Raw genomic sequence first — 11,618 nt, 5'->3', positions numbered from 1 at the left:
CGGAGGACGGGGACGACGGGGACGAGGACGGGAAGACGGGGAGGGGAGGGAGGGAGGGGGAGAGGAAGGGGAGGGGAGGGAGGGAGGGGGAGAGGAAGGGGAGGGAGGGGGAGAGGAAGGGGAGGGGAGGGAGGGAGGGGGAGAGGAAGGGGAGGGAGGGGGAGAGGAAGGGGAGGGGAGGGAGGGAGGGGGAGAGGAAGGGGAGGGGAGGGGGAGAGGAAGGGGAGGGAGGGAGGGGGAGAGGAAGGGGAGGGAGGGAGGGAGGGGGAGAGGAAGGGGAGGGAGGGAGGGGGAGAGGAAGGGGAGGGAGGGAGGGAGGGGGAGAGGAAGGGGAGGGAGGGAGGGAGGGGGAGAGGAAGGGGAGGGGAGGGAGGGGGAGAGGAAGGGGAGGGAGGGAGGGAGGGGGAGAGGAAGGGGAGGGAGGGAGGGGGAGAGGAAGGGGAGGGAGGGAGGGAGGGGGAGAGGAAGGGGAGGGAGGGAGGGAGGGGGAGAGGAAGGGGAGGGGGAGGGAGGGGAGGGGGAGAGGAAGGGGAGGGGAGGGGAGGGAGGGGGGAAGGGGAGGGGAGGGGAGGGAGGGGGAGAGGAAGGGGAGGGAGGGAGGGGGAGAGGAAGGGGAGGGGAGGGGAGGGGAGGGAGGGGGAAGAGGAGGGGGAGAGGAAGGGGAGGGGAGGGAGGGGGAAGAGGAAGGGGAGGGAGGGAGGGAGGGGGAGAGGAAGGGGAGGGGAGGGGAGGGAGGGAGGGGGAGAGGAAGGGGAGGGAGGGAGGGGGAGAGGAAGGGGAGGGGAGGGGAGGGGAGGGAGGGGGAAGAGGAGGGGGAGAGGAAGGGGAGGGGAGGGAGGGGGAAGAGGAAGGGGAGGGAGGGAGGGAGGGGGAGAGGAAGGGGAGGGGAGGGGAGGGAGGGAGGGGGAGAGGAAGGGGAGGGAGGGAGGGAGGGGGAGAGGAAGGGGAGGGAGGGAGGGAGGGGGAGAGGGAGGGGAGGGGAGGGGAGGGAGGGGGAGAGGAAGGGAAGGGGAGGGGAGGGGAGGGGGAGAGGAAGGGGAGGGGAGGGGAGGGAGGGGAGAAGAGGAGGGGGAAGGGGAGGGGAGGGGAGGGAGGGGGAGAGGAAGGGGAGGGGAGGGAGGGGGAGAGGAAGGGGAGGGGAGGGGAGGGGGAAGAGGAGGGGGAGAGGAAGGGGAGGGGAGGGAGGGGGAGAGGAAGGGGAGGGGAGGGAGGGAGGGGGAGAGGAAGGGGAGGGGAGGGAGGGGGAGAGGAGGGGGAGAGGAAGGGGAGGGGAGGGGAGGGAGGGGGAAGAGGAGGGGGAGAGGAAGGGGAGGGGAGGGAGGGGGAGAGGAAGGGGAGGGGAGGGAGGGGGAGAGGAAGGGGAGGGAGGGGAGGGAGGGGGAGAGGAGGGGAGGGGAGGGAGGGAGGGGGAGAGGGGGTGGAGAAAGGAGGGGGGAGAGGAAGAGGGGAGGGAAGGGGAGGAAGGGGAGGGGAGGGAGGGAGGGGGAGAGGAAGGGGAGGGGAGGGGGGAAGAGGAAGGGGAGGGGAGGGAGGGAGGGGAGGGGAGGGAGGGGGAGAGGAAGGGGAGGGGAGGGAGGGGGAAGAGGAGGGGAGGGGAGGGGGAGAGGAAGGGGAGGGGAGGGGAGGAAGGGGAGGGGGAGGGAGGGAGAAGAGGAGGGGGAGAGGGAGGGGAGGGAGGGAGGGGGAGAGGGAGGGGAGGGAGGGGAGGGGAGGGAGGGGGAGAGGAAGGGAAGGGGAGGGAGGGAGGGGGAGAGGAAGGGGAGGGGAGGGGGAGAGGAGGGGGAGAGGAAGGGGAGGGGAGGGAGGGGGAGAGGAAGGGAGGGGAGGGAGGGAGGGGGAGAGGAAGGGGAGGGGAGGGGGAGAGGAAGGGGAGGGGAGGGGGAGAGGGAGGGGAGGGGAGGGAGGGGGAGAGGGAGGGGAGGGGAGGGGGAGAGGAAGGGGAGGGGAGGGAGGGAGGGAGGGGGAGAGGGGGTGGAGAAAGGAGGGGGGAGAGGAAGAGGGGAGGGAAGGGAAGGAAGGGGAGGGGAGGGAGGGGGAAGAGGAGGGGGAGAGGAAGGGGAGGGGAGGGAGGGAGGGGGAGAGGAAGGGGAGGGGAGGGAGGGGGAAGAGGAGGGGAGGGAGGGGGGAGAGGAGGGGGAGAGGAGGGAGGGAAGAAGGGGTGGAGAAAGGAGGGGGGAAAGGGGGGGAGGGAAGAGGAGGGGGAGGGGAGGGAGGAAGAGGGGAGGGAAGGGGGGAGAGGAGGGGGAGGGAGGAAGAAGGGGGAAGTGGGGGGGAAGGAGAAGAAGGGGAAGGGAATGGGAAGAAGAGGGGAGGGGTGAGGGGGAAGAGGGGAGGGGAGAGGGGGAAGAGGGGAGAAAAGGGGAAAGGGAAGAAGGAGGGAGAGAGGAGGGGAAAGGGAGGGAGGAAGAAGGGGGGAGGGGAAGGGGGGAAGAGGGGTGGGGAAAGGAAGGGGAAGAAGAGGGGAGGGAGAGAGAGGGGAGGGAGGAAGAAGGGGAAAATGAAGGGGAAGGAGAGGAGGGAAGGAGAAGAAGGGGGAAGGGAACGGGAAGAAGAGGGGAGGGGAAAAGGAGAGGAAGGAGAAGAAGAGGAGAGGGGAGAGGAGGGAAGGGGAAGAGAGAGAAGAAGGGGAGGGGAGGGGGAGGGGAATTGGCAGAGGAGAAGGGGAAGGAGAAGGGGAGGGAGGAGGATGAAGAAAAGGGGGAGAGGAAAGGAAGGAAGGGGAGAGGGAGGAGGAAGGGGAGGGGAGGGAAAGGGAGAGAGGATAAGAAAGTAGAGGGAGGAAGTTCCACGCCAAAGACCAGCGAGGGAGCAGCAGGAGGGTGAAATCACTCTGTGTGTGTGTGTGTGTGTGTGTGTGCGCGCGCGTACACACACACACACACACACATACAAGCCTACTCACTAATCCTGGGGCTTGAACTCAGGGCCTGGGCGCTTTGTCCCTGACCTTTTTCACTCCAGGCTGGTGCTCCACCACTGGGGCCACACTTCCATTCCTGCTTTCTTTGATGGTTCCTCGGAGATCAGAGTCTCCCTGGAAACCAACCCCCTTACATCTCAGCCTCCACAGTAGCAGCTGGGATTACAGGCGTGAGGCACGGTGCCCGGCTGGCAGCCTGCAGGCCCTGTGCCTTCACCCCCTGTCCCACTGGTCCATCTCGTCCTCTCTGACACACACACACACACACACACACACACGCACACACGAGCCTCTGAGACAGTGCCACCAACACAACCCAAACACCTTGCGGTTGCTATGGCAACACTTGAGATTTTAATACGTTTCGCTAAGGATGTTAAAGGGGGCGCGTGTTGGGGGGCTTTGTGGGGTGGGGGGGAGCTCTACCGCCCAGACCCACTGTGCATCTCCAGTGTCCAAGCCTGGAGCCAGCTGCCATAGGTTTGGGGGGGGACAGATCCCCTTTCTCCCATTCCACCAGGTCCACTTGGGCCTACAGGGTCAGCTGGGAAAAGATGGGGTTCCCCGGGCTCCAGGGCCTCCCCCAAGCCCTGCTTCTTCCCTCGCTCCCAGTCAGGGAGCAGCGTCTCTCGATACTTGGCCCCAGAGGAAGTCCAAGGCCTCTGTCATCTGGAGACCCCAGGGAGGCTCTCCGGGGGGTGAGGCCCAGCGGCCGAGGCCGGCGTGGAGAGGGCCCTGGAGAGGCCGTGGGAGAAGGTAGAGGTGTCTCATCGATGAACGTGGTGATCTCTTCCCGGAAGAAGCCAGCACCCCGTGGGGGTCCCCCACCGGACCCCAGAACCCCGCTCTCTAGAAACTGCCGGAGGCTCGCCAGCCCTCCGCCCTCAGCGTCCTCTTCATCCTCCTCGTCCTCCAGCCTGGCCCTCAGGTAATCGGGGGGACCCCCAAGGGCCCGGATGTCATCCGAGGACGACCATTTGTGCAGGAAGGATCCGGGCATGCGCGGGCTGGAGGTGTTGATCTCATCGTGGGACAGCCGGCGGGACAGGGGGACCTGAGGAGAGGAACAGTCCACAGACATTTGGGGTGCTACCTAGACAACGGTAGAGGAGGAAGGACCCCATCTGGGGGCCTTTTAAGATGGTGCCATGCTTTTTCATGTGTGTGCTGGTGCTGGGACTCGAACTCAGGGCCTGGGCACTGTCCCTGAGCTTTTGTGCTCCAAGGCTGGCGCTCTACCACTTGAACCACGGCTCCGCTTCTGGATTTTTTTTTGGGTGGCTCAGTGGACATAAGAGTCTCATAGACTTTCCTTCCTTGGGCTGGTTCTGAACCCGGATTCCTCAGCTCTCAGCTCCCTGAGTAGCTAGGATTAGAGGTACAAACCACCAGTGCCATGTTTTGGTTTGCGGGTACTGGGGCTTGAACTCGGGGCCAGGGTGTTGTCCCTTGGCTTTTTGCTGGTTCACTGGAGATGAGAGTCTCATGGACTTTCCTGCCTATGTTGGGCTTTAGAACCTCGATCCTCAGATCTCAGCCTCCTGAGCAGCTGGGATTACAGGCGTGAGCCACCCTACTCCTCCAACATCTCCAAAATATTTACTTCGCCCGCCTCTTGGCGAGCCCAGCAGGCTAAGGCTTGGGGGTCTCAGGGATGGGAGGAGGGGGAGAGGTTAAGATGGAGGAGGAGGAGCAAGATCTGGGTTGGGTCTCCTCAGCCCCTACCTGTAAGTAGTGTACTCTCTCAAGAGGAGGGAAGAGCATATGTCGTCCGGGCAGCAGCTTCACCTGAGTGGGGTCCCCGCTGCCCGGTCCCGTGGCTCCATTGGCATCGAAGCGGACTTTGCACACGCGGCTCTCTGAGTACTCATCACAGCCCTCGTCTGTGAGAGAAAAGGGGGTACAGGGGTCACAGGCAGAGCGCACCATCCCTTCTTTGCCCTGTTCACAAACCCCTTCATGTCCATCATTCTGCCCAAGGGTGGTGCCGATGTGTTAACTTTTGTACTACTTATAGAAGTAATGATCTGCGGGTGCCAGTGGCTCACGCCTGTCATCCTATCTACTCAGGAGGCTGAGATCTGAGGATTGCGGTTCGAAGCCAGCCTCGGCAGGAAAGTTCGTGAGTATTTCTTTCTTTTTTTTTTTTTGGTCAGTTATGGGCCTTGAACTGTAGGCCTGGGCGCTGTCCCTGAGCTCTTCAGCTCAAGGCGAGCGCTCTACCACTTGAGCCACAGCCCCACGTCCAGTTTTCTGGTGGTTCATGGGAGATCAGAGTCTCACGGACTTTCCTGCCTGGGCTGGCTTTGAACCGCGATCCTCAGATCTCAGCCTCCTGAGGAGCTGGGATGGCAGGCGTGATGATATGTATCATTAAGTTAGGGTGGAGGGGGGACAGCTTGTCTGGTTCTCTGGGTGATATTCAAGGGGCCCACAATACAAAAGCGAGGACCACAGTGTTCTCATGAGGCCAAGGCCACGCCGGCTCCGTCCACCAGAGGGTGCTGTGGGGCAGGGAGGAGGGCCGGGAAAGCAAAGGCGCCGCTGACCCTCATCGCCATCCTCCTCCGACATGATGGCCACGCACTGCTCCCACACCGTGCGGACGTCGGCCCGGTAGCGCTCGCAGGACCAGATGAAGGAGGGCAGCAGCAGCGTCTGTGCCATAGAGCACCACAGCACGGCCAGGACCATCCAGGGCGGGGCCGAGTCCGACTTCAGGGAGAAGAAGCTCACCACCTGGGGCAGGGGGAGAGGACGTGGGACAGCGGCAGGTCACACACTGTTCAACCGGGCGTCGTGGCTCCCGCCTTGAATCCCAGCCACCCAGGAGGCTGAGATCTGAGGATCGAGGTTCAAAGCCAGCCCAGGCAGGAAAGTCTGTGAGACTCTTTTATCTCTCCAACAAACTAGCACAGAGCCAGGAGTGGAGCTGTGGCCAGAGTGGTAGAGCACCAGCCCTGAGCGGAAAAGCTTAGAGGGAGAGCATTCAGGTTCTGAGTTCAAGCCCCAGTACCAGCACACACACACACACACACACACACACAATTTTATTTTTTTGCCAGTCCTGGGGCTTGAACTCAGGGCCTGGGCGCTGCCCCTGAGTTCTTTGGCTCAAGGCTAGGGCTCTACCACTTGAGCCACAGCACCACTTCCGGCTTTTTCTGTGTATGTGGGACTGAGGAATCGAACCCGGGGCTTCATGCATGCTAGGCGAGCACTCTACCCCTGAGCCACCTGCCCAGCCCCACACACAATTATGTTAAATGAGCAGATGAACTGAAGGCTGGGATGATGCAGTTGAATAGTGGGAACTAGAAGTAGACAGAACAAAGGTGAAACAGGGAGGCTGGGCAGGTGGCTCAGTGGTAGAACACTCGCCTAGCATGCATGAAGGCCCGGGTTCGATTCCTCAGTACCACATCCACAGAAGAAGCCAGAAGTGGTGCTGTGGCTCAAGTGGTAGAGCACCAGCCTTGAGCCACAGAAGCTCAGGGACAGCGTCTAGGCCCTGAGTTCAAGCCCCAGAACTGGCCTTCTCCCCCCCCCAAAATCAACTGGAGCTGGGTGCTGGTGGCTCCCGCCTGTCATCCTAGCTACTCAGGAGGCTGAGATCTGAGGATCACGGTTCAAAGCCAGCCCGGGCAGTTAAGTCTGTGAGACCCTGATCTCCAAGGAAGCACCAGAAAACCAGAAGTGGTGCTGTGGCTCAAGTGGTAGAGCACCCGCCTTGAGCTGAAAAGCGCAGGGACAGCGCTGAGGCCCCGAGTTCAAGCCCCACGACCAACCAAAAATAAAAAAATGGGGGGAGAGGAGGAGGAGGGGAGGATGGAACCCCGCACTGAGGCGTGGCTCATGGGGCCTGGAGGTCAGAGGGATAGCGGGGAGACCCCCCCTCCCCGAAATCTCACCAAGATCGGCACCCCGGTGAGGGAGTCGTAGAGAAAGACGATGGCGCTGACCAAGTTGGTGACCTGCAGCGACGTCTTGGCCGACTCGGACCCATCCAGGGAGGACCGCCGCTTCCCACGCGTGTCTTCCACCACGATGGCCGGCACCTCAAAAGCCGCTCGGGTCCCCAAACTCCCCAGGCCTCCGGGCTTGGATCCTCCATTCGCCCGGCCTCCACGGGCCAGCCGGGCTCTACGCGGCCGGGCCCAGAGCGTCTGGTAAAAGGTGATGGCCACGCACACCAAGCCCATGACGATGCCCCCCAAAAGCAGGAGACTGAAGCACACCCCGAAACCCAGGCCGATCTTGGAGACGATGAACTGGCAGCCCCGGGCGTAGTAGCGTTCGCCATTGTTGTGCCAGCCGATGGAAGGCAGGGTGGACAAGATGAAGCTCACCATCCAGATGCCCATGACCGCGTGCAGCGCCTGCTTCTTGGCGTTGCTCAGGCGGTAGTTGACCGGCCAGCGCACCATCCACATGCGGTGGTACGACAGCGACGCCACCGTGAAGCACGTGGCCAGCGCCAGCGTGTAGTAGGTGGACACGAACACCTTGCAGATGCTCTCGTTCCAGTCGTAATCGGACGACGCCTGGCGCCGAAGCTGGACCACAGCGAAGGTGGTGAGGGGTACGGCCGCCATGAGGATGTGAGTCCCCGCCAGGAAGCACAGGAGCAGCTCCAGGGGTTTGTGCTTCTGCTGCTTGGCCGAGATGCTGAGGATGATCCAGGCATTGGCCAGCAAGGCCAGGAGGCCGCAGGCCAGCCAGGACAGGGCGTTGGAGCGCAGGGAGGCTTCTTCTGCCCCTGTCCCGCCCCGAGCCATCCTAGCCGCACCCCCACCCCCCCCTGCTGCCACGCTTGGGGTGGGGGTGGGGGCTAGGTCTCACCCCGGAGCCCCACTCACACTCCCCGCCATGATGCTTCCCCCCACCCCGCTCGATCGGGGTCCGGGATTCAAGGAGGTTGCTTCGCAGCTCAGCCCGCTGCTTCACAGGACATGGCTTGGCCCCCTCCCCAGTTGGGGCAGGAAGGGCGAGGCTGGGAAATCAGTCAGAGGCCGGCCTCAGCCTCCACCTTGGGCCCGGCTTGAGTCTCTCTGTGGAGTCGCTGCGGAGAGGCGAGCTGGCTGCTTCCTCCAGGATGAGACCCCGGTGGAAAGTTCTAGAACCCAGGCTGGGGCTTTGCAGGTCTTTTGAGTCCTCGGCTTTGCAAACCAGGCAGGGAATCTTCTACAATAGCTTTGCTACATTAGACTCCTCTTGCTTCACATCAGCTGCAGAAAGAGGCAGAAGGCAGTCAGGCCTAGATTCTTTTGTTTGTTTTTAGCCAGTCCTGGAGCTTGAACTCAGGGCCTGGGCCCTGTCCCTGAGCTGCTTTGGCTCAAGGCTGGCGCTCTACCCCTTGAGCCACAGCACCACTTCTGGCTTTTTCTGGGTCTGTGGTACTGAGGAATCGAACCCAGGGCTTCATGCATGCGAGGCGAGCGCTCTACCACTGAGCCACCTTCTTGAGTCTAGACTATGCTTTAAGCGCACCCTGGTGGCTCCCGCCTGTCATCCCAGCTACTCAGGAGGCTGAGATCTGAGGATCGCAGTTCAAAGCCAGCCCGGGCAGCAAAGTCTGTGAGACTCTGATCTCCAATATATGATCACAAAGCTGGAAGGGGAGCCGTGGCTCAAGTGGTAAAGTACAACTAGCCTTGAGCAAAAAATAAGCTAAGGGACAGAAGCCAGGCTCTAGGTTCAAGCCCCAGGACTGGCAAAAAGAACCAAAAAAAGTCTCATAGATTTTCCTGCCTGGGCTGGCTTTGATCTAGGATCCTCAGATCTCAGCCTCCTGAGTAGCTCGGATGACAGGCGGGAGCCACCAGTGCCAGGCTATGAACTTTTGTGCAGATCCTGGGGCTTGAACTTATAGTCCAGGCTCTGTCCCTTAGCTTGTTTGTTCAAGGTTGGCTGGTGCTTTACCATTTCGGTCATACGTTCACTTCTAGCTTTTTGATGGTTCATTGAAAACAAGAGTCTCACAGACTTTCCTGCCCAGGCTGGCTTGAATGACCCCCCTCAAACCCCTAACAATGAGCTAATTCCATAGTTTCCAGAAAGAATAAAAAAGGAGGTTAAAGCAGTCTAGACCTGGGAATGTGGTTTAGTGGTACAGTGCTTGCCTAGCATGCATGAGGCCCTGGGTTCGATTCCCTGGACCACATAAACAAAACAAAGACAATAACAACAAAAAAGAATCTAGGCCTAGCCAGTGCTGGAGGTTCCCCGCCTGGCATCCCAGCTACTCGGGAGGCTGAGATCTGAGGATCACGGTTCAAAGCCAGCCTGGGCAGGAAAGCCATGAGGTTCTCATCTCCAATGAACCAGCAGAAAAGCAAAAATGGGCGCTGTGGCTCAAAGTGGGAAAGCACCCGCCTTGAGCAAAAATAACAACAACTTGGGGTTAATACCCAGGCCTTGAGTTCCAGCCCCAGGACTGACCAAAAAAAGCCTGAAGGGAAGGTATGACTGGAGCGGTAAAGCACCAACCTTGAGAGGAAAAAAAAAAAAGCCAGAAGTGAGTGCCAGGCCCTGAGTTCAAGTCCCAACACCAACACACACACACACACACACACACACACACACACACACACGGACACACACCTCGATTCATTTTTGTGGGTACGCTGTAAACAGCCTCTCCTGCCTGTGGGTCCCCTGGGCAGAGCTGGTACTGAGCCCTCTCCCTCCCTCCCTCCCTCCCTCCCTCCCTCCCTCCTGGGCAGCCTCCGGGGACTGAGCGCAGGGAGATGGGGACTGCAGGGGGGAGGGGGCGGGAGGGAAACCACTGACATCAGACACAGCCAGAAATGGAAAGAGGGGGGGACCAGCGCGCAGGAGGCATGTTGCAGCCGGGGGAGGGGGGGAGGAGAGAAAAAAGAAAGGGGGTAACGCGGATAGTAGCTGAAAATAGACAGAGACGCTGGGGAGGCTCCAGAGTGGAGGCCCGGGCGGGAGAGGCCGGGGGACGGAGAGATGATAAACAAAAATCACCCCCAAAAGCAAACCCACAAAACCCCAGTGTTCCATAGGGCGCCTCCCCCTCCCCTGCGAGAGCCCCTGATTCTCCTGGCCTGCAGCCTCAGTTTCCTTTCAACGCAAACCAGGCTTGGCAAGGGGGAGCGGGGGGGGGGGGCTACAGGGGGGGGTGAAGAGGACACAGGCATTATGGCTTTGGAGCAAATGTGGGTGGAGGGAAATAACTGGGGCGCCCCAATGGCTGTGAGCTGTTCCCTCAGCCCCTTTGCCTTCCCACCCACCCCCAAAAAAGGTCCTGTCCACCCCCACCCCACCCCCATCACGGTCCTCCTGGGGCTCCTCCACCCCGGTTACCATGGCAACGGCCAGCCGGAGGGAGATGGAGAAACTGGTCCAGAGAGCCCCCCCCCAAGCTGCCCTCCCTTGAAGCCTGGGACCCACCTGATCGCCAAACCCAGCGCAGGGGGGTACCCCCAAATAGAGATGGGAAAGGAGACAGAGAAAGAGAGAGAGAGAGGAGGAGGAGAAGGACGAAGGGGAGAAGGAGGTGAAGGACAGACCGTAGCAGGAAGGGAGGGAGGGATCTGGGGGTGCTCGCAGCCTGGATGGCTGGGGTCCCCCCTCGCCCCCCCCACACCCCGTCCTTGGCAGAGAGGTGAAGGGCTAAGGTCACAGGCCCCTCCCTCCCTCCCTCGGCTTCATAGCAGGTGTCTGGGACCTGGGGCGGCCCGCGGGGGAGGAGGCGGAGTGGGGGGGCTGTGGGGGGGCGGTGATGGGTGGGGGGGCGGGCAGGGGTCCCTCTTACCTCGGGCTGCGCCCAGCAGTGCTGGGCAGACGCGCTCCGTCCCAACGAGGTTCCTGCCGGCTCCGCTCGCCCGCCCTCCTCCCTCCTTCGCTCCCTCCCTCCTCCTCCCTCCTCCCTCCCTCCCCCCCACGTCCTCCCGGCCTCTGCGTCCAGACCTCCCTCCCTCCCCCCTCCCCCGCCCCTCCAGCACCCCCAGCATCAAGGACAATGGGGGGGCCTTCGATCCTGGATTAGGGAACCCCAGGACAGGTTTTGGGGGGTGGGGTGACGGAGGGAGGAGGGAGGGGGGCTTGGGGGAGGGGGAGAGGCTCGGCCCCTACCCCATATCTGGCTTTTTTTTTTTTTTTTTTTGGCAATAGGAACATGAGAGGCAGCTGGCCGTGGAGCTGTTTGCGGGGTGAAGTGAGTCCCCCACCCGGGGTCCCCCACCCCGTGTCCCCCCCTCAGGGGGTGGGCGATGCCTGGGCCCGGCTCCTGTGGTTTGTGGGTCCCGATGGAGGTGCTTTGTGGAGTTGGGGGGGGACAGAGACCTCAAAGTATGCGGGCACACACATCAGTGTGCACAGTGTTTGTGTGTGTGTGTGTGTGTGTGTGTGTGCCCGTCCTGGAGCTTGAACTCAGGACCCAGGTGCTGTCCCTGAGCTGGCTTTCCACGTTGGATCTCTTCCACTTGAACCACAGCTCACTTTTTGTTTTTTTGTTTTAGTGTTAGTTTTTGCTGGTTAATTAGGAGCTAAAGAGTCTCTTAGGCTGGGCACCAGCGGCTCCCGCCTGTCACCCCGGCTACTCGGGAGGCTGAGATCTGAGGATCGCGGTTCAAAGCCAGCCCGGGCAGGAAAACCCGAGAGACTCCTATCTCCAATGAACCACCAGAAAACCGGGAGTGGCGCTGTAGCTCAAGTGGTAGAGCGCTCG

The 11,618-nt window shown here is 61.8% G+C and overlaps 1 protein-coding gene across 2 annotated transcripts; it reads right to left on the bottom strand.

The window, feature by feature from the left end:
• Positions 1-3,251: 3,251 nt before the first annotated feature.
• LOC138815635 (probable G-protein coupled receptor 162) lies at positions 3,252-10,781 on the bottom strand. Of its 2 annotated transcripts, none has more exons than XM_070005049.1 (5): positions 10,704-10,781; positions 6,832-8,148; positions 5,470-5,659; positions 4,646-4,803; positions 3,252-3,974 (listed from the first exon to the last, which is right to left on the bottom strand). In XM_070005049.1, the coding sequence occupies exons 2-5, from the start codon at positions 7,696-7,698 to the stop codon at positions 3,453-3,455; spliced, it is 1,737 nt and encodes a 578-aa protein (XP_069861150.1). In that variant the 5' UTR covers positions 7,699-8,148; positions 10,704-10,781; the 3' UTR covers positions 3,252-3,452. The 2 variants fall into 2 exon arrangements, with proteins under 2 accessions (XP_069861150.1, XP_069861151.1); XM_070005050.1 differs by lacking the exon at positions 10,704-10,781 and adding an exon at positions 10,340-10,394.
• Positions 10,782-11,618: the final 837 nt, after the last annotated feature.

Source organism: Dipodomys merriami, unplaced genomic scaffold (genome assembly GCF_024711535.1).
Source record: "Dipodomys merriami isolate MVZ:Mamm:240054 unplaced genomic scaffold, mDipMer1.0.p SCAF_654, whole genome shotgun sequence".
Lineage (NCBI taxonomy): Eukaryota > Metazoa > Chordata > Mammalia > Rodentia > Heteromyidae > Dipodomys > Dipodomys merriami.
Note: the sequence above shows the minus strand (reverse complement) of the source record. Positions and strands in the feature narration are given on the sequence as shown.

Bases quoted from the DNA above. Each gene is read 5' to 3' on its own strand.
- LOC138815635 (XM_070005049.1), bottom strand. From the start codon at position 7,698: ATGGCTCGGGGCGGGACAGGGGCAGAAGAAGCCTCCCTGCGCTCCAAC. The intron at 5,660-6,831 runs GTGAGATTTCGG...CCCCTGCCCCAG, and splicing joins TCACCGGGGTGCCGATCTTG to GTGGTGAGCTTCTTCTCCCT. The intron at 4,804-5,469 runs GTCAGCGGCGCC...TTTCTCTCACAG, and splicing joins GGAGGAGGATGGCGATGAGG to ACGAGGGCTGTGATGAGTAC.